The 25,724-nt window shown below is 45.5% G+C and overlaps 3 protein-coding genes across 6 annotated transcripts; 2 read left to right on the top strand and 1 right to left on the bottom strand.

Annotated features, from left to right (window-relative positions):
- Positions 1 to 220: 220 nt before the first annotated feature.
- Positions 221 to 9,635, top strand: LOC130402949 (KH homology domain-containing protein 4-like). Of its 2 annotated transcripts, none has more exons than XM_056607027.1 (14): positions 221 to 651; positions 1,182 to 1,440; positions 1,624 to 1,743; positions 3,260 to 3,333; positions 3,606 to 3,658; positions 3,854 to 4,050; positions 4,459 to 4,667; positions 4,869 to 4,929; positions 5,907 to 5,964; positions 6,197 to 6,429; positions 6,931 to 7,035; positions 7,119 to 7,204; positions 7,279 to 7,385; positions 7,766 to 9,635. In XM_056607027.1, exons 1-14 carry the CDS (start codon positions 626 to 628, stop codon positions 7,882 to 7,884), a joined length of 1,707 nt encoding a protein of 568 aa, XP_056463002.1. In that variant the 5' UTR covers positions 221 to 625; the 3' UTR covers positions 7,885 to 9,635. The 2 variants fall into 2 exon arrangements, with proteins under 2 accessions (XP_056463002.1, XP_056463003.1); XM_056607028.1 differs by having other exon boundaries at positions 222 to 651; positions 7,769 to 9,635.
- LOC130402950 (fibronectin type III and SPRY domain-containing protein 2) lies at positions 8,004 to 22,350 on the bottom strand. Of its 2 annotated transcripts, none has more exons than XM_056607030.1 (12): positions 21,996 to 22,350; positions 20,951 to 21,141; positions 20,540 to 20,773; positions 20,254 to 20,276; positions 19,893 to 20,014; positions 19,354 to 19,518; positions 18,774 to 18,908; positions 18,049 to 18,202; positions 17,204 to 17,337; positions 16,717 to 16,849; positions 9,449 to 9,625; positions 8,004 to 8,503 (listed from the first exon to the last, which is right to left on the bottom strand). In XM_056607030.1, exons 2-12 carry the CDS (start codon positions 21,122 to 21,124, stop codon positions 8,254 to 8,256), a joined length of 1,701 nt encoding a protein of 566 aa, XP_056463005.1. In that variant the 5' UTR covers positions 21,125 to 21,141; positions 21,996 to 22,350; the 3' UTR covers positions 8,004 to 8,253. The 2 variants fall into 2 exon arrangements, with proteins under 2 accessions (XP_056463005.1, XP_056463004.1); XM_056607029.1 differs by lacking the exon at positions 21,996 to 22,350 and adding an exon at positions 21,266 to 21,820.
- Positions 21,011 to 24,245, top strand: LOC130402951 (junction-mediating and -regulatory protein-like). Of its 2 annotated transcripts, none has more exons than XM_056607032.1 (5): positions 21,011 to 21,219; positions 21,879 to 22,541; positions 22,870 to 23,043; positions 23,181 to 23,328; positions 23,614 to 24,245. In XM_056607032.1, the coding sequence occupies exons 2-5, from the start codon at positions 21,942 to 21,944 to the stop codon at positions 23,829 to 23,831; spliced, it is 1,140 nt and encodes a 379-aa protein (XP_056463007.1). In that variant the 5' UTR covers positions 21,011 to 21,219; positions 21,879 to 21,941; the 3' UTR covers positions 23,832 to 24,245. The 2 variants fall into 2 exon arrangements, with proteins under 2 accessions (XP_056463007.1, XP_056463006.1); XM_056607031.1 differs by having other exon boundaries at positions 21,072 to 21,219; positions 23,178 to 23,328.
- The last annotated feature ends 1,479 nt before the right edge of the window (positions 24,246 to 25,724 follow it).

The raw sequence follows: 25,724 nt of genomic DNA, 5'->3' as shown, positions 1-25,724 counted from the left end.
TCAGAAACAAAGCAGCAGCGTAACACCTTACCCGCCGCGGGACAACACTTCGGACCGGAAGTCATGCATGCAATTGAGCGCAGACAGAGCCCGTTAGACATTCTCTGGCGCAGAGAGAGAGAGCACCGGGGAGACCTGCCTCCTTTATGTAGCGTTCCCCCTACCGGCTGCTATGCGCACTTCATTGAGTGTCTACTACTACAATTATTTATACTTTCATTTTCTGTAGTGTGCACTCACAACTTAGTTCTACTTTGGGTTATGGTTAGATTAGATAAACTTTATTGTATTTTTACGCAGAAATGTGTCTTACATTACATATCTCTTCAGTTAATTGGTTACTGTTAGAGTATGGGTTTGTGTATGGGTTAGTGTTGGTGTCAGGGTTAGTTTATGGGTTAGTGTGAGTTAGGGTTAGTGTTAGTGTATGAGATTTATGGTATGGGTTGTATGGGATTCCAGTGATCTGTCATTCGTCAACCAAACTCCTCGGCTTTGCGACAAGCCGTCAAGCAATAAACTGTCGTTGATGTCCGCCGGTGTTGGCGAGTTGGCGGTTGATGTTGAATAACGTAATTGGTTTCGTTAGTTCGTTTTAAATTCTGCTTTTCGGATAGCTTCCATCATGTCCTGGATGACTGGACAAACACCGTAAGTTTGGGTCTAACGCAGGTTCTGATAATTTTCAGCTAATTCCAGACGTTATCAACTATTAGCTGTTCGGCTAACACGCAGCCTTGAGCTAGGCTAGCTACATAGCCTGACAATATATAGATGTATAGATATATAGACCAACTACCTACATATCGGCTGCGCATATTTATGGCTAGATCACGACAAATACACCGTCGTCGATATTGGTTTATATTACTAGTTGGGTTTGTGATGAGGCTAACCGAAACATTAGCAGCATTAGACGCTAGCTACTCTGTCAGGGTTGTTACCAAACACCGACCCCTCGATACGCATCGCGTTAGATTAAGGCTTTGGTTTGGTGGAACAACATGAGCCGTACAGTGGTGCTAGGACTTCTGCTCACATACTACTGCTCACATACCACATCCTATTCCACCAGGGTTACTGCTAACCGTTAACTATGACGAACAGGACTGTCGGATCAAACCAGACAAGTTTATAGGTTAAGTTAAAGTTACTAACTACTTATTTGATTCTGTTCTTAGGTGTTTAACAAGCCGATGGGATCAGCCCGCTCCACCCAAACAGAATGTTGATGTACGGCCCCAGACACCTGTTGGAAACAGCGCACCTCCATCAGCCGCCTACACTGACCCTACCAGACGACCGTCCAAGTCGGCACATGAAGGGGACACGACGGTAACCCCTGGAGGAGTGGAGATGGCTGCAGCCATGGCAGCCAAAATCAATGCCATGTTGATGGCAAAGGGAAAGCTGTTGACTCCCCCACCATTGCTTGCAAAGGTAATTCACATACAGATACTTATTTTATTTGTGTCATTCACCTATTGCATACTGTAAAAAACAATCATTGTTTTATTCCTTTAGCCATTCCTCTGAAATTAGTCCAGTTTTCTTGTGTAGCAGAATTGGTGTAGTAACTTCCATATTGATTGTGTAAGGATAATGCGATCCCTTTTCTTTCAGACCCCAATGAGTGTATCGGTGCCTACAAGCATAGAAGAGACGGTGGTTACAGAGGTGGACATAAATGATGTACCTATAAACTGCAGGGACCTCCTCACGAAAGGAAAAACCCAGGAAGAGGTACAGAGACGTTTAGTGTGGTGTACAATTATGAACTGTTTCTCCTGTGTTTCATTGGACACTATACGACTAAACAATGCATTATACATCTGTTCTCTGACCCATTAAGCTGTAAATAATGAACATTAACATTTTACTACTTAAGTGGACACCTGCACCATGACCAGGTCACATTTAGGGATCGACCGATTATCAAAATGTTGACCGATATTCAACATTTTGATATATCGGCATCAGCCTTTTTTTTTTATCAGTTATTTTGGCTCTGATGCAGCCTCTCTGTCTGCTGTCACTACGCTGTCTCCACCATTGTCCAACAAAGTAAAATTAAAATAACAATGTGAAAATAAACAAAAATAACTATTTACATGATTCCCTCGCTCCCCCTCCTTTCTTCTCCGGGCACTTAGGCATCTTTCAAAATGTTCATAAAACCAAACTCACAAAAGTAAATAAAAATAAAACCACACACGAGCGGGCAAATCAACCACTTGCTTCACACTCGCACTCTGGCGAAGAGCCTGCTAGTTTACGCACACCCGTTGCGCATTTTTTTTCTCAACCACACGTGAGACGATGTTTGACATGCTGGATATCGTCAGAAAGGTATTTTCATTGGCTATTAGGATATCTAAGGCCGGTCCCCGAACCTTGCTGTCTGTAGCTGTCAATCAAAGTATACATGCCCCATTTTCATAGTGATCGCCTCATTGGCTTGTATGGCTTGTAAACAAGGAAGTATTGTGTGAGGGCTCAATGTCACCGTGAGACCCTTTCAAACACAGTGGATTCCATGAATCAGACAACAATAGCGGGAATTCAAACCCCAAATCGCAGTTTTCTACAAAAAAACATTGCAGCGTTTCGGTTTTCTATTTTTCGGCTGCTTTATATAAGATGGCAAGATGTAATTAGACTAAAATAATATTGATATTCGATTTCTGTGGACTCTTATGAACATTTCATGACCCAACATGAAGTATCAATCAACTCATTGCTAAGGATATCCACAACGACGATAACGTTAGAATGGACCATGGGAGGAGGGTGAAGGCGGGCTATTTTGACCTAAGAAACTAGGATATTTTTGATCTATATTCACTAAACATATTTATTCCACCGAATGGTTGACATTGGATGAAATTCCTGTGATTCTAAGCTTTCAAACGGTGTATGACATGACTATATCACTCAACTGAATGATGCCGAAAATTGACCCAGCATGTTGCGGGGGAAGGGATGGTGTAACTTAAACTTTGGGATTTGACGATTAAGTGGCTAAAGGCATTTAAATGAAATTAAGTGTTGGAGTTTGTATTATTCAAGATTTTGACGCCAATAGTTTCCCTTTTTCTGTAAATTAATATCGGCTCCACATATCGGTTATCGGCCTCCTTGACTACTAATAATCGGTATCTGCCCTGAAAAAAACATCTCGGTCTATCTCTAGTCACAATGCTCCGCTTGGAAGACTCATCAGGAAACCTTTTTCTCCTCGTCTGGTTCTCCTCCCCAGATCCGCCTCATCAGTGGAGCGGTAGTGTCCACAAAAGGCCGCTACATGAGCGATGCCTTCAGAGGGAAAGGAGCGTACGTACTGGCTCATTAACTTTACAGTAGTTGGTCTTAGGAACAAACCCTGGCTACTTTCTAAAAATCATACCTCCCATTTGTTAAATGCAATTCAACTCTCAACAGAACATTTCATGAATTGTATATTATTTGGTATCATTGATTTTGATTCATGTAGCTCAATTGAACATGAATGATACAATTCCTACTCAATTTGATAATGGAAACAGGAAACAACCAAATTGTGGAAGGACAGCACTTCCTGTTCTAATGTATTTTCTTTTATTTAGAGAAAGGCCTTTGTATTTGCACGTCCAGGGGAAGAACCAGGAGCAGGTCAATAGTGAGTACTACTGTTTGTCTGCGGCTTCTGCTATATCTTATGTCTTATAGCTCCTGCTATGTATTATGTCTTACGATGGTGTTTCAGCCTCACTAAACCATGAGTACTGCTGTTTGTCCGAGGCTCCTGCTATGTCTTATGTCTTACGATGGTGTTTCAGCCTCACTAAACCATGTACTTGATCTGTGCCCTCAGAGGCGGTGTTGAGAATAAAGGAGATCATCTCTGAAGACGTGCTGCGGTCGGCCTTGTCCGGTGGGAGGCAGGTCCCCGTGTTCCCCCCTCTGACCCTGTACCCCCAGCCCCCCCGGGCTGCCGGCCCCCCAGCCATGCCGCGCCTCTCCAACCCGGCCTCGGCTCAGGGGCACCGCCCCGCAGCGCCGCATTCAGGGGTTGGTATACGCCAGGATTACCTACTACACCTGCAGTTTGCACTGTGTTCTCCAGCTCACTGAATAGACTAATGGTCAGTTCATGGTATCGACCAACCAGAAATTGGCAACACATTTCTGCCGTTGCTTGTAAATGTTAATGTGGTTATGTTTTACTAGAGGGACGTATAATTGTAAATACTTTAAATAGCCGGAGGTAGAGAAGGTGGTGCCGGTCAAGACCATGCGGCAATCACCGATACCAACCTCCCACATCAACCAGCAGAGGGAACAGCCCTGACTTCCAGAAGAGGGCTGACGGCTGCTGCATCTGCTGACATCTCAGTCATGCACTGTTGTTTTGACAAACGCTGATCAGGTGGTGACCCTAAATTCACCATTCCCTTCCTTTTCCTATATGTGCTGCAGAGTTTCGTACACACAAAGATCTTTGTGGGTCTGGACCAAGCGTTACCTTCTTTCAATGTGAACGACAAGGTGGAGGGGCCAGGGGGCACGTACCTGGGTCACATTCAGATGGAGACCGGAGCTCGGGTCTTTCTCCGGGGGAAGACTTCCGGCTACATCGAACAAGCGTCCAAGCGAGAGTCCTTCGAACCACTTTATGTTTACATCAGGTCATCTTCCACTCTTTTAGATTAACTTTAATACTCTTTCTATAAACTTTTGCAGATTGTATAACATTGCAATGCTACAGTAGTCTTTTAGCTTTAGTGTAACACCACTATTAAATGTCACAGGTCTCTGCATCTGAAGCTGCTTGGGACAGTCTAATGGAGCACTTTGTTAAGGAACTGAATGTAACTTGTCTGTTACAGCCACCCGAATTCGACTGGATTGGAAGCGGCAAAAAAACTGACTGAGAGTCTGCTGGAAACTGTAAGTTAGTTTGTGTTAACTAGAGAAGCGATATGTTGATCTGTCAGGAGGTACCAGAAGGTGAAACCTTACACTTTGTGGTTGTCAGCGATGCCCACCTCTGAGATTGAACTGGATCTACGGAGAGGTATTGAGTGCTCTGCTTCTACTACATTCACCAGATCCCCCTTTCACTTCATGTAACTGAAGACGGAACTCCTCTTCTCTACTTGTTATCCGTAAACTGGATCATTCTGTTACTGCCAATAAAACACAATGGCTGATGGATAAAGGCCGGTTTACATGGGACCTTTTAATTAGGATAGTTTAAGTGATTTGAGATTGAAGGACAATGTGCATCCCTCGCAAGAGGCCAGGATGTAAAGTTGGTGCAGCACAAAAGATTGCATCAAGTAGAGACAAAAGTAGTTTTGTAAGTGCACACTGAGCTGAAATTGTAATATCGTCATGGGTTGACATGGGACGTTCTTGAACAGCTCAGAAACTGTAGGTGTACTGTATTACCGTCTTACACATGAAATATTTTTGTTGATGTTTTGTTATATGCTTATCATGCGTAATGCGAGGCAGGCCCATGCGCTACAAGTGGGAGTTCTGTTGATATCCATGCCCACCAGTGCCTACCCTTTTGGCTGTTGTACTTCAGATACTTGAATCTATGTTTGCCTTAAATGTATTTAAATTTCAGTTTGTTGCCTTAAGTATGCAATACTGTTCATTCATATTCTTGTCAAAAATGATGGTTTAGTTTAAACTCTTTTTCCTTCTAAAATGCTCAATATATTGAACAAATTTGATTACCTTATTTATTTGATGAATAGATGGAGAACAAATACATTTGTTTTGTATTTTTTCGTAGTTTGTTTAACCGGTTATTCAATTTTTTTTATAGAATATTGATATGCCTTCAAATTCCCATCCCTATTTCCTATGGGTTAGTTCAACCCTGTTCCTCATGGTTTTAACCCCTCTCTCAGGTGAGAGCGGAGCACTCCTGCATGGTGTCCAACTACACAGCCACTGGCTCCACCCAACGTAAGTACACCATGGCACTCCCTCCCTAGACGGGCCTTCTACACACACTCCCCATGCTAGCTTTAATCCATTTGTCTTGTAATCAATCCTCTCCTTATAGTTTGAATAGGAGGTCAGACATAGAGACACCCAAAAGACTTAACTATTTCAAAAAGAGAAACGCAAAACCGTGCATCATTGATTTGTGGTGAATTGTGCAAATTAACAACAATGTTTCATACTTTCATTTCAGCATACGCAGCACAAGGATTTCCACCTAATAGCAATTACTCTAGCCAGGGGTCCTGGTATAGCTACCCAGCGAATGGGTATGCTGGCGGCTACACAGCGTACCCAGGAGCCGCTGGTTATTGGAGTAATTCAAATGGTCCAAGTCATTCTAACCTGTCGACAAACCCTCAATCTTCTCAGGCTATGGTTCAGTATCCAGTGTGTCCTAGGAAACCACACCCCTATCTGGTCCAGGTATGGTATCTGCACTAGGTCTACATGCTTTAGCACACTGCTAAACATAGCATAAGCTTATCTTTGCCAACAACTGTTTAGGAGTTAGGCTGAGCAGCTTATTAATGGTGCGCCCCCCCCCCCAACAGTTTTTATCCTACTTTACGCCTTTTGCGTAAAGTAGGTCAACCTCTTTTGATGAGGACTCTTATGACTAATAGTATAAACGGCAAATTCCATCTGATTCTCTTTAGTTGCTATTCAAGTCTCCTTCATTGCCTAAGAATTATCACTTCAATTGATCCATCAAACTCTTCTGTATGTCTGCGTCTCGCTGCGTGTGGCAATATCTCGCCTCCCTGTGGTGACACGTTCTATATTGTGGGTTTAAAGTCTGGTCCAACTCCAACCAAAGGCCAATAAGATATACACCTAGATGATGTTTACTGTTTCAATAACCACAGTGTTACGATCACTTTGCTAAGACTGCCATAACCTGTGTGTAATACCAATTCTTTGAAGGACCGCGTGAGCAGTGACATCAGGGAGCCAGAGGGCTTCACAGGCAGCCCCCCCACCCCTGGGAGCCCCAAGCGCCACTTCCAAGAGGAGAGCCAGGTTGGAGAGGTGAGCCCGTTTAGAGATCAGTGTCCTGAACATCCTCTAACAAGCTTATTTTCCAAATGGTCCTAAATATCTTTTCCAATCAGCCTACCGGCGGCCCCGCAGATGCCCCTGCCCATTTGGAGCCTCCCCCCCCTGCCTCCAACGATGGGGAGGAGATGGGAGCGGAGAGGTTGGTTTCATTCATCTGCACTTCTGTCAATCTCTCCCATAACCGCCCCCTGACCCCCCCTCTCTGGCCCACAGGGTTCTGATGCCGCCCCCGCCACCCCTGTTTGCCACTCCCTTGCCCATCACCCGCAAGAGGCCGAGGGAGGTGCCCGTCCGCCCCGCTCCGCCCAGCGCACCGCCCGGTACGCCCTCCATCAGTCTCCTTCCTGGGAGCCGAGCGTCTTTATCGTTCGGTCGTTTACAACGAGACACTTCTGGTCCAGAGGAGATTATACATTTTGTGCAGCCTGCTAACCCACTTTCCCTGTACATGTGTTTTTGTCTTTCCTTGTTGCTCTCTCTGTATCCACATGTCTCCTGGACACGTCTTCTGCTGCTGCTGTTTGTTCCTTCTACATCCCCCTGTCCCGGATCAAACCAACTGCAAACCGCCACTAACTCCGCCCCGGATCAAACCAAATGTAAACCACCACTAAACCGGTGTGGTCAAGCTGGTCCCTTGTCCTTTTCAATCTTCTGTCTCCTTGCATCTGTCCCCTATTGTGTTTGTGTGCATGTTTAGTAGGTGTTGCTGAGCAGTGTGTGAAGAAGTGTCGGGTGGTTGAGGATTCATCCGGGCTAGTGCCCTACGGAGGAGACTCCTCCGATGAGGAAGAGGAGAGGACGCACAGCAGTTCATAAGCCACTGTCCCCATAGAACAGGAAGACTACGAGTTGAGACCAGAGCCTCTGATCTACTGCAGCTCAGCCCTCCTAAGAGGTGACAGGAAATCAAGAGACCCCTGAGGGAAACGCCTTCATTACGACTTCCACATTTTGAAGATCCCATTTTTTTTTTAATTTTCACAAACATTGTCGTCCAAGAAGTCAATAGTTGCTGATGATGAGCTATACATATTGTACGATTCAGTAGAACTTTTTTCATATCTTGGAAAATGAAATGCCTGTTCCCATGGAATACTGTAATAATAAAGGAAGAAAAAAGGTCTGTAATAATCAAATTAGCTATGCTTAACATTGAATGAACTTTCTTATGACTGAGCCTGCTGATCAGTTCCTGGTGTATCCCGGCGCCTCAACGCCGTTGTGAACCGTCAGACCTCCTGGGTTGTCCAGGGCAAAGCAAGGGTGCACATAGCTCTGGAAGCAGCAGTGGAAGGTGTAGAGGTGTTGTTCAAGCTCCACGTTGTAGAAGGACAGCGTCCCGCCATCGTAGTCGAGAGCCACTCCGATACGCATCGGGTTCACGGTAATCCTCAGGTCAGGACTCCAGCCGTCATGAAGGAACTCGTACTTATGCCTGCAGTGGAAGGAGGCAGTAAGGATTACTGCACAAAATGTAGATAACTGCTGAAGTACCGGTAACTAGCACCGGCAGTGCGTTGAAATGTCAGCATTGTGACATTGCATGCATGCAGTGACATCACAGCTATTGCAAGTTCACAACACACAAGGTACTGCAGCTTGTGATGACATCACTAGAGGATCGCTGTGCGGAGTCCAAAAGTCCCTCCTTGAGGGGAGCTGATGATCCGTACTATGGCATGACCCCAATGCTCTGCTTCTGATTGGCTGTGTGTTTAGGGCCAAACAGGTATAAAGCCAATGGCCGGACGAATAGGGCAGGTCATGCCTTCGCCATAGAAGGATTTGAAATCCTCACATCCTGGAGTACTTCCAGGAATACCATGGTTATGGGACCAGCCATATAGTTATGTCTACTTTAGTACCTGAACATGAATTGGCGCACTGTACGTTTGGAGGCGACAATATGGCTGAAAATACTTCCATGGACAAATTTCTAGATTAAGTGTTAGCCCCCTGAGGATAAAATAAACCGACGATACTGGGTAGTTTGAAAGAAATCTCAACCATTAAATCACTGAGGCGTTGTAACATCTCAAGTGTTTCCCCTATATGCATCCAGCAGCGGCGCACCGCCGGTGCTGGATTGTCAGCGCCACTGACCTAACCCTAACCCCAAAAAATAAAATACAATGATCTGGTCTCAGTCTACCCTGACTCGGTTGATTGTTATGTCACATTTGGAAGCTCAATCTGTACATTATTCAAAAATTAGTTTTTGATTTGTTACATCATCCAGTATACAAATAGGGGGATGAAAGCACTATTAAAAATACTATTGGGTAACAATTTTTTCAGGGGGTAAATGTAAAGTGATGCATGATAGTAAACAATGTAACAGAGTTAAAAAGGGATACAAGAAAATGCCCCTGTGCATTACCTGGTAGGGGTGAGGATGTGTCTCATACACCATGAAGTGTTGGTCGCCCCCAGGTAAGCGTTGCGGTTTGTGTCCTCGTACGCTACGCCAACCCGGAACTCTGTGTAATCGTCCACCGCTACCTCCCAGTAATGCTGGCCTCGCACTGGAAGCAGATCACCCAGCACTGCAACACATCTATAACACATGCTGGTCAGTTCTGGCCCTGCACTGGAATCACAAACCTCAGCCATATCTATTACCCTAACCCTCTTTTTTTATTCTGGTCCAACCTCTATCCCCCACACTCTGGGAAAATTATAAAAGCTCTAACGGTAGCTACAACTCAAAACCACTAGAGGCTGCTCATGGAAAAACGTACATTGAGTTGTCTCAATCAATTACATATAAAATCATCGTCAGGATATCTACCTGGAGAAGACGACACCTAGGATGCTATGCTCGACGCTGTTACCCTTCAAATCTGCGCCACCCACCACACCTTCCAGACCCAGTCAAGAAGGCCGACTCCATCTCAGCCCCCTCATCCCTCATGACTCCACTTCCTGGCCCTTACAGAGACTTGGATCACTCCAGAGAACTCTGCCACTCCAGCTCCGCCAAATTGGTCCTACCAAGTCCTTCCACTGGAACACTAGACCAGATCTGCACTTGAATTCCACGCCGTCACTGTCACCCTTCCTATCAAGCTCTACATTGTGGTGACCAGGGGCGGCCCCAGCACATTTAGCGCTCTAGGCGAGGGGGGGGGGGGGTATGAAGCGATTGTTGACGGGGGGGATTGTTGACGGGGAGACGTGGCCAATAAGTAATTTTTTTTTTCGGGCGCATTTTATATTTTGCGCTCCCCCTCTAGATGGCGCTCTAGGCGGCCGCCTGACCCGCCTGTAGGGAAGGCCGCCCCTGGTGGTGACCTACAGTCCACCAGGTCCCTTCGACTTAGACGATGACATGGATGCCCTTCTCAGCTGCTTTACAGGAAATGGCACACGTTGTCCTGGGCAACTTCAACATCCTGCTAGAGAAGTCGCACTCACCTGAAGTAACACTCCCCCCTTCTCCTCCCACCTACAGGGCCGGGAACCAACTTGACTTTATATTCACGAGGTTCTGCGGTACCATGGCTCGCTCCGTTACCCCGCTCCCTTGGTCTGACCATAACTTTGTTGCTCTTTCTCTCCCCTTGAAGTCCTCCCTCTCCCTCTTCCGTACTCCTAACACTGGCACTACCCGCCCTAACCTGAAATCTCTCTCCCTCTACCTTTTCCTCAACTGTCCTGTTTTCAGGAACATTTCTCGGAACAATTCTCTCGTCCACGTCCACTGAGGAAACCTCTGACATTCTGATAGCCTCCCTCTCCTCCTCCTTGGACTCCCTCTGTCCCTTCCAGTCCAGACCAGCGCGATCCTCTCCCCGAAACTCCTTGGCTCTGCGAATCTCTGCCGGCTTATAGAGCAGAGAGAGAGGTCATGTTTCCCGAAGCTCCGCTAGGCATTGGAAAAAACTACTTAATTCATCGTTCAGATCTACTTTATTTTATTCTATTTCATGATCATAATACTTAACAATATATAGTTTGATTCCGTCGTCCTCCATTGCTCGATTCAACAATACATTTTGGCTTTTTATGACTCCCGGATCAGACCGCAGCAAAAGCCTTGGACTTTCCTATCGCCAACATGCCTCTGTACTCGGATATCTCAGGCACGGAGACTGGGAATTGCACAGACTGCACCAAACTGCGACAGACAGTGGCTTTATTTGAAACGAGACTAGCAGCATTAGAAAAATGCAAAGGACTTCTCCAGGATACAGTGCCGATGGGTGAGTTTGCTGAGCTAACTCAGACAAATACACAACAAGATGATCAAAGCTACACTGTATCCTTCCCGAAGCTGGACAAGAGAGAGTCAGTTCCAGCTGCATCTCACTGGCACAGAGTCGGCGCTAAGCCAAAACAACATACCAAAGTGAATCAACAAGTTCACTCAACGCCAAATGCTAAGCTACCCAAAACTAAAGTTGCATGTATCAGCCGGATTAGCCCGTCACTGAAGTTAACCCTGCGGCTGAAGAACCGGTTCCTGCCACTTCAAAAGTCCACGAACGCGCCTGCCACCCATGCACCCCTGAGCCCCGAAATGTGTCCGGACGGACGGTGCGGACAGAGATGGAACAAGAACCAGTCGCCACGGAGGCGAGCCTAAGCTCCGCTAGGCATTGGAAAAAACTACTTAATTCATCGTTCAGATCTACTTTATTTTATTCTATTTCATGATCATAATACTTAACAATATATAGTTTGATTCCGTCGTCCTCCATTGCTCGATTCAACAATACATTTTGGCTTTTTATGACTCCCGGATCAGACCGCAGCAAAAGCGACGGTGCGGACAGAGATGGAACAAGAACCAGTCGTCACGGAGGCGAGCTGCGCATGCGTCTACCACCGCCACCTCAAGCCAACAAGGGCCCATCTCACAGAAAGCAGATGAACCAGACACTCTGATTATAGGAGACTCTTAGATTATAGGAACTATCAAGGATATAACCGGTAAGAAGATCAAAACATGCTACTTCCCGGATGTGATGGTTAGTGATATCAACCAGAAACTAGCCACAATCATATTGGAAAACCCCAAAATCTCACATATTATTGTGCATGCAGGACTAATGATATTCAAAGAGAACAGTCAGAACTTCTGAAGAGGGATTACGCTGATCTGTTGGATACACTGGACAAAATACACATTAAGTCATTCATCAGTGGACCCATACCAGCAGTTGACAGGGGAATAAACAGATTCAGTCGTCACTTTCGTCACTTGCACTGAATACATGGCTTTCCAGTCTGCAATGAAAGAGGAAGGGGCTTTATTGACAATTTCAATTTGTTCTGGGGGCGCAAATATCTTTTCAGAGCAGATGGCCTACACCCAAACAGGTTAGGCTCAAAACTGTTAAGGGACAATCTTCTCTTCTCGCTTTCCCACAAATCTCCATGGTCTGACGCACAGGCCACAGTCAGAGCACAGGTTGAGAAGAAGCGAGACTATAGCCTCCCCGACACATCTACTATGCCACTATCTGCCACACAGATAGAGGTCAGACCAAAGACCTTGAAGAGAGACAACAGCCTGCCCGACACCATGGACACCGTGCCTTCCCCCATCGCTGATGCTGGCTTGGCGAGGAACGGCCACCCCCCTCCTCTGCACTCCCCCATCGACGATGACCTCCAGCCTCATCTCTCCCATAGCCACAACAAAAACTCCCAGCTCCACTGTCTCCTCCCTTTTCGGTTTTCCAGCTGAATTTAAGAAACTGGAATATGTTGGCATCAAACTTGCATCTGTGTCAATGATAGCATCGCCACGTCATGGCCACAGGCTGATAACACCCAAGCGGAGGGAGCCCCGGCCCCCCCCCCCCCCCCCTCTGTACTGATAGTAGTCCTGAGTATTACTGAGACAAAAAAGGGTTCAGCCGTAGACAAAGTATAAAGGACGTTTCGCATAATCTGCTGAACCCAAGGTTGCCTACGTCAAAACATGGCAAATTTTCCATTCCTGCTGTAACCACTAAGAGAGTAAACAAAGGGAAACTTAGACACACTGCTAACCTCACAAATCTCATACATATTGCCTCCAAACCAAAAACAACCTTAAAGCCTATCAACAACACCATCAGGATGGGTCTACTTAATGTTAGGTCTCTTAATAACAAATAATTTTTAGTAAATGATTTTATTACCACCTCTAAACTGGATTTTATGTTTTTAACTGAAACATGGCTGGAACAAATAACAGTGCAACCGTTCTGATAGAGACAGCTCCTCCCAACTATAACTATTTTTTGATGCATGTAGATCTGGAAAAAGAGGTGGAGGGGTTGCTGTTATATTTAAAAATGTTTTTTCAGGGGAAACAGATGTTATTTGGTGATTTTCCATCAATCGAATACCTTTGTGCTGTATTGAAATGCTCCCCCAGAGTTCTCCTATTAATTATTTACAGGCCACCCACATACTCTGCACATTTTTTCGATGACTTCACAGAATTATTGTCTAGCATCTCCACAGACTTTGACTGTCTAGTTATAACTGGTGACTTCAATTTTCATACTGATGATTTGAATGACAAGTGTGCAAAAAAACTTTTTACCATTTTGGACACATTTGTCTCAACATGTGAAAAAGACTACTCATTGTAAGGGGCAAACTCTAGACCTGGTTGTCACAAAGGGCCTCAATGTTTCTGATCTCTCTGTGACTGATCCTTCCTTGTCTGACCATTTTTGTGTTTTCTTTAATATATCTTTTATTCCCGACATACAGACAAAATCAAATACTGTCAAAAAACGGTATATCAATGAAGAATCTTATGTACTTTTTAAAAAGGCCATCTCCTTACTACCACCTCTCAACCCATGTTCTGCTGATGATCTCGTAGAAAACTTTAATTTGAAAATTTTGAAAGTCATGGATGTCATCGCACCTTATAAGGTTAAAAGGATTTCTGGAAAGCCAAAGGCACCCTGGAGAAAAGCTGCTTCTATAACAGCACAGAAAAAAGAATGCAGGAAGGTTGAACACATCTGGCGTAAAACTCATATTCACCATGATATCTACAAAGAGAGCCTACGTGCCTACAATTTAGACTTAAAAAGTGCTAGAGAAACATTTTTCTCCAATATCATTAAAACCAATACTAATAATGCCAAAACCCTATTTGCAACTGTTGACAGACTGACCAACCCCCTAACACAAATTCCACCTGATCTCCATTCCACGTAGAAATGCAATGAGTTTGCAGCTTTTTATACTGATAAAATTGAAGGCATCAGACGCGCCATCAATATCTCCACTTCAAACAAAAATGTTGGACTACCACCCTGTTCAGGCAAAAGTAACGTGGCAGGGATGGCATGCTTTAATGTTATAGACTCGAAAACTCTTGTGGAAACTGTTACACAACTAAAGCCATCCACCTGTTGCCTTGATTCTTTACCTACCAACCTCTTTAAGAATGTTTTTGACTGCCTAGCAATAGACATATTGCAGATAGTTAACAACTCTCTCCTGTCAGGCAACTTCCCAAAAGCCCTGAAAACTGCAGTTATTAAACCCCTTTTAAAAAAGCGGAGCCTAGATACCTCTATTATTAACAACTACAGACCAATATCAAATCTCTTCATAAGTAAAATCATTGAGAAAGTTGTCCTCCAGCAACTTAATCACTTCCTGCCATCAACTGGTTGTTATGACACCTTCCAATCAGGATTTCGACCCCTGCACAGCACTGAGACCGCCCTCATTAAAGTTGTAAACGACATCCGTCTCAACACAGACTCTGGCAAAACCTCAATACTAATGCTACTAGACCTCAGTGCTGCATTCGACACTGTAGACCATACAATACTTTTGGACAGGTTAGAAAACTGGGTGGGGCTTTCAGGCACAGTCTTAAATTGGTTCAGATCCTACCTACAAAATAGGAACTACTTTGTTTCCATTGGCGACTTTGTATCAGAATCAACCAGCGTGATGTGTGGAGTCCCACAAGGTTCGATCTTAGGACCCTCTTTATTCAACATCTACATGCTCCCACTAGGGCAAATCATGCAAAACAACAATATTGACCATCATTGCTATGCTGATGACACGCAAATCTATGTATCGCTATCACCGAATGACTATCGGCCCATAGATCTGCTGTGCCAGTGCATTGAGCAAGTGAAAGACTGGATGTGCCGGAATTTCCTTCAGCTAAATGAGGATAAAACAGAGATAATTGTATTTGGTGCTAAAACGGAAAGGCTTAAAGTAACCCAACACCTTCACTCGCTGTCCCTGAAAACCTCAATCAAAGCCAGAAATCTAGGGGTTATCATGGATTCTGATTTACATTTTGAAAGTCACATCAATTTAGTTACAAAATTTGCATATTATCACCTTAAAAATGTAGCAAGACTTAGAGGGCTCATGTCCACCGAAGGCTTACAAAAACTTGTACATGCCTTTATCACTAGTAAGCTTGATTACTGCAATGGTCTCCTTACAGGTCTCCAAAAGACAAACTCTAAGGAAGCTTCAGCTTGTTCAGAATGCTGCTGCTAGAGTTTTGACAAAGACCAAAAAATTTGAACATATTACACCAATTCTTAAATCGTTACATTGGCTTCCTGTAGGTCAGAGAATTGATTTTAAAATCATGTTGCTAACCTATAAATCCCTACATGGTTTAGGCCCAAAATATTTAACTGATATGCTTCCACTACATAAGCCTTCTAGAACACTAAGATCTTCTGAGACCAATCTGTTAATTATCCCCAGAGTAAACACGAAACATGGGAAAGCAGGATTTAGCTACTATGCAACAAATAGCTGGAATAAACTCCCTGAGGATTTAAGACTTGCCCCAACTCTGAGCACCTTTAAAACAAGATTGAAGACTTTTATGTTTGCTTTAGCTTTCTGCTAATTCTTAAATACTTTGCCTTTATTTTACTAAAATGCCTTTTTAACTTTCCCTTTATTTTCTATTTTTTTTAACTCTTTTAGAAGAGGTGTATAAGGGTTAGAGTCCTGAGTTTGTATTTGCATAAGGTTTAGAGTCCTGAGTTTGTATTTGTATAAGGGTTAGAGTCCTGAGTTTGCATTTGTATAAGGGTTAGAGTCCTGAGTTTGTATTTGTATAAGGGTTAGAGTCCTGAGTTTGTGTGTGGGTGGAATTCCAGAATAAGGCCTTTGGTCTGGGTTAGAGTCCTAGAATCTGGGTCCTTGAATAGGAATTGCATGTCATCCAGAGAGACTGTTGATCTGATCTTAAATACATTGCACTTTCAATTTTACTTACTAAAAAGCCTTTTTAACTTTCAATTTAATTTTCTATTTTTACCAGAAAGATACATGATCTGATACTAGAGAGAAAGGATAAGGGTTACTAGAATCCGGGTTGGAGTCCCAGAGAAAGAACCAAGTTCCTTTAGGTCGGGCTGGAGTCCCGACGCGGTTACCAGAGAGACTGTTGATCTGATCTTAAATACATTGCACTTTCTATTTTACTCATTTCTTTGCATATGTTTTCTTTTACTTATCTATTATTTTATTTTATTGTATGACAATGTTTATATGTGAAGCACTTTGAGTTTGCCTTGTGTATGAAAAGTGCTATATCAATAAAGTTGCCTTGCCTTGCCTAAATGTAAATGTAAAACAATTACTAGCGTAAAACTTGAAAAAATTCTAATTCATTTTTAAGTCCACCTGGCAAAGTTGTTGTCATCAAAAGCCAGAGCGCTCAATGGCAGCTCCTCGTCTCCGTAGAACATGGTGAAGCCGTCTTCAGAGATGGACAGACAGGGGTGGGCCGTGTCCTCCAGGAGATGGAAGAGTGTACCTGTATGAACACAGGAACACCTACAGGTTCTTTCAAAAGTATAGCCAACTAATAAAAGATACTGAAATGATTATTCATACCCTTGTTGTCACTACCTTTGCACTTTTTCATAAATTAAACTTAATCAATGACCAAACACACCTTCATTGCACTACCCTAGTTTAGATTTAATACACTCAATCCCTCAAATGAAAAGTAGATACCACCACACACACAAATGAAATGCATCAGACAAGCATGACGTCACCGCTGACAGTGCTCTATTCTGCAATGACCAACCATGCATCAGTTAAAACGTTTCTAATAGCTATTCCATTCTAGCGATTCCAGGCTTGAGGGACAGGCTGGCATAACCTGTGGTGGAAACACCCAGGGGATGGCTCTTCTCGCTGGGGCCACCGATGTTAACGGCTCTGACTGTGACCATGTAGCGTCTATCCTGCTGCAGCTGGATCAGACACTGGCAGGAGGGCACGGCTACTATCGCTCTGGGCAGAGGGGATTCAAGTCAGGAAATTGTTTTTACATACAAGGCAATCAAAATGTGTGTATTAGTGTATATTTAAATCGTGGTGCTTATCTGTATAATTGACTGAAAGAGAACTGGAATCAAGGTAGTGACTTATGTGGAAGCTCTTCTTCCATTAATCAGCTTTAATTGATGGACCCCAGACCATCCAATGGGCGGGTGTAGTTTATGCCTAACCTTGTAACCGAGTGTCCAAATTAAAACTTAAAATTATGTACAGGAAAAATGAAAAGGTGGTCCAGAATTCATGGAGCTCAAAGCTAAGGATAATTTCTGGGACCACATTTTATCTTGAATCCCCAGCTCTATAACAATCTGACTTAAAATCTATGCCAGCAGTCTTAGTGAGACTTGCTTATAAATATGAGCATGACGTGAAATATTATGGTACCGTATCCAGCATCCTCTAGAGTAAAGGTAAACATATAATGTGATAGAGATTATATAAGAAAAACTTTAAATGTTTTTTTCTCTCAACCAAAAACGTGATATACTAGAAGTATTAAAGGATAAACAATGAATGGAGGCAAGATCTGTCATACATTCCCTATACAGGGCATGTAGGTTAATATAAATTAGTGTAATCTTTAGGCAACCTCCACAATCATGTCTAAGTGTGTGTGTGCGTGTGTGTCTGCATGCTTGAATGAATGAAAACGCCCGTTCTCACTCAGCAGCACCACACTGTGCTCCGTGTGTGTCCATCTCTGTGATCTCCACAGTGTACGAGTCCACAGGATTGTTGTTTCCTGAGTCCCAGCGAATCAGGGCAGCTTCTGGGCAGCTGCTGCACCCCCTTTCCTTGATGGCTGGAGGTGATGGCACTGGGAGAGGTAGAGACATTAACTTCTGATGATGTCTCGTCTACCTTTCCATTTTCTTGACCCGAAAAATTCAGTCCTGATTAGGGATACTGGGCCCTATAGTATCTGTAGTTGGGCATAAGTTAGAGAGCCTTGCACACATCGACACAAACCTCAGATTTAGTGTTACCAGTCAGCCTCACATGGAGGAAGTAGATTAACACCCGGAGAACATCTGCACAAACCCATAGTAGACTCGTCGGTGAGGTCAGGAATGACCATGGATAATGATAACTCCAAAATTAGGTGACTGGTGTTGCTTTGCTTACTAAAACATTTAGCAGACACTTTTATCCAAAACGACTTATAAACATTCACACACCGACGGCGGAATCTACCACCAAGGAGAAAGCCAGCTCGTCAGGAGAAGTTAGGGTGAGGTGTCTTGCAGGGACACCTCAACAATCAGCTAGGAGGAGCCGGGGATCGAACATGCAAATGACCCGCTCTCTCTACGTCCTGAGCTAAGCTGACCCGTCACCCTACATTGGTATTAGTTAGTTGTTGGTGTCTGTTCGTTTCTGTGTCGTACCTGTCATGTAAAGAGCCTTCTCGCTGGCAGGGCTGATACCCGTGGTGTTGGTGGCCATGACCCACAGCTCGTACTGGGCGTTGGGAAGCAGATCTGTAACCCTGCAGTGGGTCTCCTTCACCTTCACCTTGCAAACTGAACGACCAACCAGCGTTAGCTATAGGCGGCTTGATATGTTGCTTCCTCATTCTGTTGCAATGCCTGGCTGCATGGTAGCCCCAGATGTGCCAAACGTTCCCTTATCGTTGTGTTTAAGAATGTGTTGGACCTAGCATAAGAGTAATCAGGTCTCTCGTCTGTGTTGCTTAAATGGATCTAGTATGCAGGGCTTAATAGAGAACCCCTAAAATAAAAGCCTCAATGAGGATTAAATAAAACGCACATTAAACCTGGTATTTTTCATTTGTGTAATGCAGCTATTAACTTGTAACTGAAATAGTGCTGGTTTAAACCATTTAGACAGCGAGGTCAAGGTCTACACTACTTCACCCTCTGCTCTAAGCTTAGGTTCACGATATCTAAATGAAAGTGCCATCCACTACGGTGCTTCGATAGCTCAGCGGCGGGAGGGGATCCACACCGTCGGTTCCGTGCGTGTTGTCCGCGGGCAAGTCCTCCAACACAGGTCTGTAGAAGAGCTTGTAGAACTCCACAGTGTCATCTGAGAACAGGTTCCAGCGCACACGCAGCGAGGTCTGCGTCGCAGAGTTTGCCATCTGGGGGTTGATGACCGGCGCAGAAGGAGCTGGAAGGAAATCAAAAGAACAGAACAGAGTCTACATAGGTCATTTCAATGACGCATATTCTACTTGCGGAATAATTTCATTTGCAAATTGAGACCAAATGGCACAGCCTTCTTATACTGTTGGGTCATTTAGCTGTTTAGTTTAGCCAAAGTGAATTACAGCTAACCCTAGATGAATGTCATTGGATTAGGGATAGCAGGGGTTAGTGTAGGCAGGGGTTAGGGTTAGCAGGGCTCAGGGTGGTAAGGTTCAGCAAGGGTTAGGGTTAGCAGGGCTAAGGGTTAGGCTTAGCAGGGGTTAGGGTAAGCAGGGGTTAGGGTTAGGAGGGGTTTAGGGTAAGCAGCCTCTACAGCTGGACGGTGGACAAGCGCACCTGGAACCACACTGATGGAGTCCATCATAGTCTTCACATCGGACAGGTCGTCCTCGGGTGTGTTGATCTCTAGGGCCGTGGACAGCGTCAGGTCCATCTCCTCTTTGGCAAACTCCTCGATTCTAGTGAGGTACCAAATGGTGGGTCAGAAGCCAGACTTTGAACCTACAGAACTCCATGGCATAAGTGGGACCAACAATCATTTCCATAATTAGATAGATTAGTCAGTGTCCTAGTAAGGGAGACGTTAGAAGTGATTAGCCTTGTATAAATCCACACCAAGCTCCTGCAGTCAGAGGGATCATTGGCAACACCACCCACATGCTGTGTTAGACATTGAACAAAGCCAGACTTAAATTACCTCTGAATGGTCGGCATAACTGCCTGTCAACGGAGGCCAGAACCAAGTTATCAAACAGAACAGTCAATAGAACCTTGATTCGGAAAGCAATTCTTATCATTTCATTTTTTCCTCACAAAACACACATTTTAACATGATGATTCATAATTAAAGCAATTGCCTTAAGTAATTATCATTTTATCATTTTTATCATCAATTATCATTTTATGCGTCTCATCTTCACACTGGAAAGATGTCGGACTTTGGCTGGAGGCCCATGAAGGCATGCTCGGACGTTGGGGCGGACCTTCAGGAACAGTCGCCTGTCCTGGCTGCGGTAGACCCCCTGGGCCGCCTCTATGAGCTCCTTGGAGGAGTCCATCGTGCGGCCGCATCCCAGCAGCTGTCCATACAGGACCTCAAGCCGGCTCTTCTTGTCCAGGTCGAGCCGAGCCGCCCGCTGGTCGTAGCGCTGCGACAGCGTCTGGAGAACCTCGTTGTAGTGCTGCTCCAGGTGCTGCTCCTGACGGCCGAAGTTCTCCTGGGAACACATGATGTGTGTGTTAATGTTTGAGATGTTACGTTAGGGTTTGCTTGGTTATCAGTTCACATTTCATTTTCATTATCTTGAGTTTCACATCTTACAATGATCGGGTAACACTTGGGCACCTCCCGTCAAAAGGCCATACCTGGGCAATAAAAAATGGATAGATCTTACCTCTACAGTTAAGAAGATTTCTTCCAGATGGCCTGCGAAGTTCTCCATCTCCACAACCTTCTCTTGAAGTTGGTTTCTTGTGACGGTAATTTCCTCATCAGCCTCCTCCTGCTCCTCTGCACTGAAACATTCCTCAATCACTCCCAACACACCTCTACTGCCGAGCGGATCCATGCCGAGAGGAGGGGACCCTGCAGGACGAAACCGGTCAGAGGTCCACTCGATATGTCCGACATAGGACCACATGCGGCAAGTAATAAGTAGCCTAAGTAAGTATTAAGCATGAAAATATTTAAATAAGAGATTGAAATTTACCGTGATGATTAGGTTAATAATGTCCTTTTAATAATGCATGCATGCGTCCTTTAGGAGGGTCAGTTCGTCAGGCTCAAACTTTGTGTCCAAACGAAGACACGACGGAAATAGGTCGTCTCCACTTGGAGCTCAGATTACAACATGCTGGGTTTAAACCCGGGTTAGTGTGATGTTAGGGGTTTTAAACCAGGTTTAGTGTGGTGTTAGGATAGGATATTTAAACCCGGGTTAGTGTGATAGGGTTAAGATGTTTAAACCCGGGTTATTGTGATTTAGGGTGATTAAACTCGGCTAGTGTGATGTAAGGATCAGGAGGTCTAAAATCGGGTTAGTGTAATGTTTAGATGTTTAAACTCGGGTTAGTGTGATAGGATGTTTAAACCTTGGTTAGTGTGAAGTTAGGATGTTTCAACCTGGGTAAGTGTGCTGCTAGGAAACCCGCGTTACTGTGATGTTAGGATATTTAAACCTGGGTTAGTGTGATGTTAAAACTCGGATGAAAACGCAAGGTTCTAGTGAGGATCCAGTGAACGATCAGGCATGGGGGGGTTAGATGATCGGAACAGCTGATGCAAAGAGAGGAATTCCCCGTCACGTGACTTTCTTTTTAAAGGCCAAAGGTAAAGCCTCGTGACGTCAGAGAAATGGTGACCGGGGTAAACAACAGGCCCTTTTCATGGAAACGAACAGCATGGACAGCTTAGACGGTTGGGTCGCCGTAAAGACGAACCTTTTTGATGAAGAGGAGTTGTTTCGACTGGTCTTCATCGTCCAGTGGAGTGTGATCGAGTCCAAGTTCGCGGTCACTTGTCACAACAGGACGCTGCAGCGGCGGACGCGGAGACTCCCCGCTGAGCAGGACCCCGAAGAGAGGAGACTCTCCGCTGAACTGGACCCCGACGAGACGAGCTGGGCCGGGCTGTTCTCTCTCCACGACCTGAGGATGATCCACCAGCAGCTGACGGGGGTGGCCGATATATTGGGGCCCTATTTTCCGGATTTATCAGACTTCGAAGATGGGAACATCTGGGATTTGCTGTTCCTCACCAGGAGGTCCAACCTGGGCGAGGAGGACGACGATGGGAGAGATATAGATATGCCTTGTCGAAACCTGGAAAGATATTTCAGCACGGCGATTGATATCTGCGGGCGAAAGATAGTCCTCGACTCGTTGTTCTCTCAGGATGATGTCGAGGAGTACTTTGAAAATCTACAAGAGTTTAAGAAGAAGACTATGCAAGAAGAGGTTTCAAGAGCCAAGGACCACCTGAGAAAGGTAGGGCTCTATTCTGATGCACGTAGAGCACTTAGATCAATGTGTCGGTCTAGTTAAAGCTCTTTGGTCAATGTGTCTGTCTAGTTAAAGCTCTTTGGTCAATGTGTCTGTCTAGTTAAGGCTCTTCGATCAATGTGTCTGTTTAGTTAAAGCTCTTTGATCAATATGTCTGTCTAGTTAAAGCCCTTATTTGTTATATAAAGGATGACTGTAGTGTTAATCAGTCAACAAAATCCCCAACCCAAAATCCCCCCCCCCCCCCCACCCCCCCCCCCCCCCCCCCCCCACACGCACACACACACACACACACACACACACACACACACAGTTGCTGCAGAGCCACTGGGCCGCAGACAGGATGGTCCTGCTGCTGGATCTCTACCAGGACGAAGACCAAGCCTACCAGGACCTGGTCACCGCAGCCACCGTCTTCTTCCAGTACCTGCTGCAACCCTTCAGGGACATGAGGGAGCTGTCCTGCCTCTACAAGATGGAGATCCTGGTAAACAAAGCCCATACAAACACACACACACACACACGCACATGCACACTGGGACACACAATAAAGCTGACATGCATCAGCCCTAGGTGAATTTAAAGCATGTGAATTGCTGACAGCGGGTGTTCCTCCTACAGAAGCTGCTGGACTATGAGGAGCTGGGCCCAAAGCGACTGTCTGCTCTGGAGAAGGAGGCGGAGGAGTGGAGGAGGAGAGCGGAGGATGCCGTCTCATCCATCCAGGACGTCACCGTCCGCTACTTCATACAGACGTCCAAAGCTCTGTCAGGTGCCTCCTTCAGTGTGTGTGTGTGTGTGTGTGTGTGTGTGTGTGTGTGTGTGTGTGTGTGTGTGTGTGTGTGTGTGTGTGTGTGTGTGTGTGTGTGTGTGTGTGTGTGTGTGTGTGTGTGTGTGTGTGTGTGTGTGTGTGTGTGTGTGTGTGTGTGTGGAGTTGGTACTGCCATGTATTTAAATTAAAATGTATTAGTAGTCCCTTGATCAGTACTGTTGGCCTTGTGTATAAACCACCCTAACCACTCTAACAAATCAAACCAGTCTAACTTCAAATGCCCAGGTATGGTCAAGCAGATGGAGGAGGACAAGGGCCGCTTCGGGGCGTCGGCCTGGGCCTCGGCCATGCCCCGACTGGAGAAACTGCGCTTCCTGATGGCCAAGGAGTCCCTGCAGCACATGAGGGCCTCTGAGATGTGTCTGAAACGCAAGAAGGAGGGCATCAGAGAGCGGGTACGTCCCGCTTGCCAGGGTGGTCTAACCCTAACCCCTCTAAGGTAAACACTAGGGTCAGGGTTTTGGTCTGACCTTTGTAAAGGTCAACCCTCGGCCCTATGGGGTCGCGCCGCTCTCTATATGAATCATGCGTTCGGAGGGGACAATGTTGGACTCAAATGAAACCATGAATACAAGGGGGTATGAAGCCTTCTCATGTGACGGGAGCAGAGTTTTGTTTTCTTTCCCTTTTTCTCAAAGAGTCCTTAAGATATGGAGAACCGTTTTATTACAGTGGTTTTACATTAAAGTGTAATTCCGGCGAAAATTTAACCCAGGGTCCTTGTTTCGGCATGAAAAAAAATAAGCCACCCGATACCTTTTTCATTGAAAATCGAGTATTCGAGTTTGCCTGGCGCAAAGTTTGGCGTCCATGTTATTGGCTTGGGGCATTGAGTTTCGCTTCCAAATCGGCATTTTTGAACCACTAATATTGTTAAAAATAGCACCTAACCTCAGCAGTAGCATGACTATGGTCCCTAAACCCGGAGTTTATTTAAAAAGTCAGTTTAACAAGCATTACCGGTAGGTCCGTGTTTACAGGAAGTCCACAGAAGTCGATTGCCGAATGCGCCGGAGTACAGTTCAAGGAGGAAAGTTTTGGAATTTATAATTAATATAATTAATATTTATAAATAATATATAGCAAGTGTTGACACGTAAACTAAAGGACATGCATGTGCAGGTTACAGTTACAAAATATTTGTTCGCTACAATCAAGCGTTGGCACGTTGTTGACTGAAGACGCACTGCACATGTGATTAACGCATAGAGTGAAGGACAGCTCAAGCACCGGAGAAGAAGACCTATCTACAGCTTGAAGTCAAAAGAGAGGGATGGTTTGTGTTTGTGTTTTCCCCGGCTGCGGAAAACAACTGAAACGTTACACCCCAGAAACCTTCCGGTCATATATTTGTGTAATAACGGTAAAATAACATACAACAAACAACCTTAAAAGAGGAGATGTGACCCGGCCCGGAGGAAGCCCGGGGCCCCTGTCTGGAGCCAGGCCCAGACGGAGGGCTCGATGGCGAGCGCCTGGTGGCCGGGTTTGCCACGGAGCCCGGTCGGGCACAGCCCGAACAAACTACGTGGCACCCCCCCTCTTTTCATCTCATGGGCCCACCACCTGTGGGAAGACCCGTTGGGGTCGGGTGCGCAGCCACATGGGTGGCAGCGAAGGTCAGGGGTCTCGACGGACCAGACCCGTGCGGCAGAAGCTGGCTCTGGGGACGTGGAACGTCACCTCGCTGTGGGGAAAGGAACCGGAGCTTGTGAGGGAGGTGGAGCGCTATCAGTTAGATCTGGTGGGGCTTACCTCCACGCACAGTCTCAGCTCTGGTACCGTACTCCTGGATAAGGGTTGGACTCTATTCTTCTCCGGAGTTGCCAAGGGCGTGAGGCGCCGGGCGGGTGTGGGGATACTCACAAATCCCCGGCTGAGCTCCGCGGTGTTGGAGTTTACCCCGGTAGACGAGAGGGTCGCCTCCCTGCGCCTAAGGGTTGTAGGGGGGAAAACTCTGAATGTTGTTTGTGCGTATGCACCAAACAGCAGCTCAGAGTACTCAGCCTTCTTGGAGACCCTGAATGGAGTCCTGTATGGGGCTCCAGTAGGGGACTCCGTAGTTCTGCTGGGTGACTTCAACGCCCACGTGGGCAACGATGGAGACACCTGGAGAGGCGTGGTGGGGAGGAACGGCCTCCCTGATCTAAACCCGAGCGGTCGTTTGTTATTGGACTTCTGTGCTAGTCATGGATTATCCATAACAAACACCATGTTCGAACATAAGGGTGCTCATAAGTGTACCTGGTACCAGAGTACCCTAGGCCGAAGATCAATGATCGATTTTGTGATCGTGTCATCTGATCTGAGGCCGCATGTTTTGGACACTCGGGTAA

The sequence above is a fragment of the Gadus chalcogrammus genome, chromosome 14 (assembly GCF_026213295.1).
Source record: "Gadus chalcogrammus isolate NIFS_2021 chromosome 14, NIFS_Gcha_1.0, whole genome shotgun sequence".
In the NCBI taxonomy this organism is placed as follows: domain Eukaryota; kingdom Metazoa; phylum Chordata; class Actinopteri; order Gadiformes; family Gadidae; genus Gadus; species Gadus chalcogrammus.
Note: the sequence above shows the minus strand (reverse complement) of the source record. Positions and strands in the feature narration are given on the sequence as shown.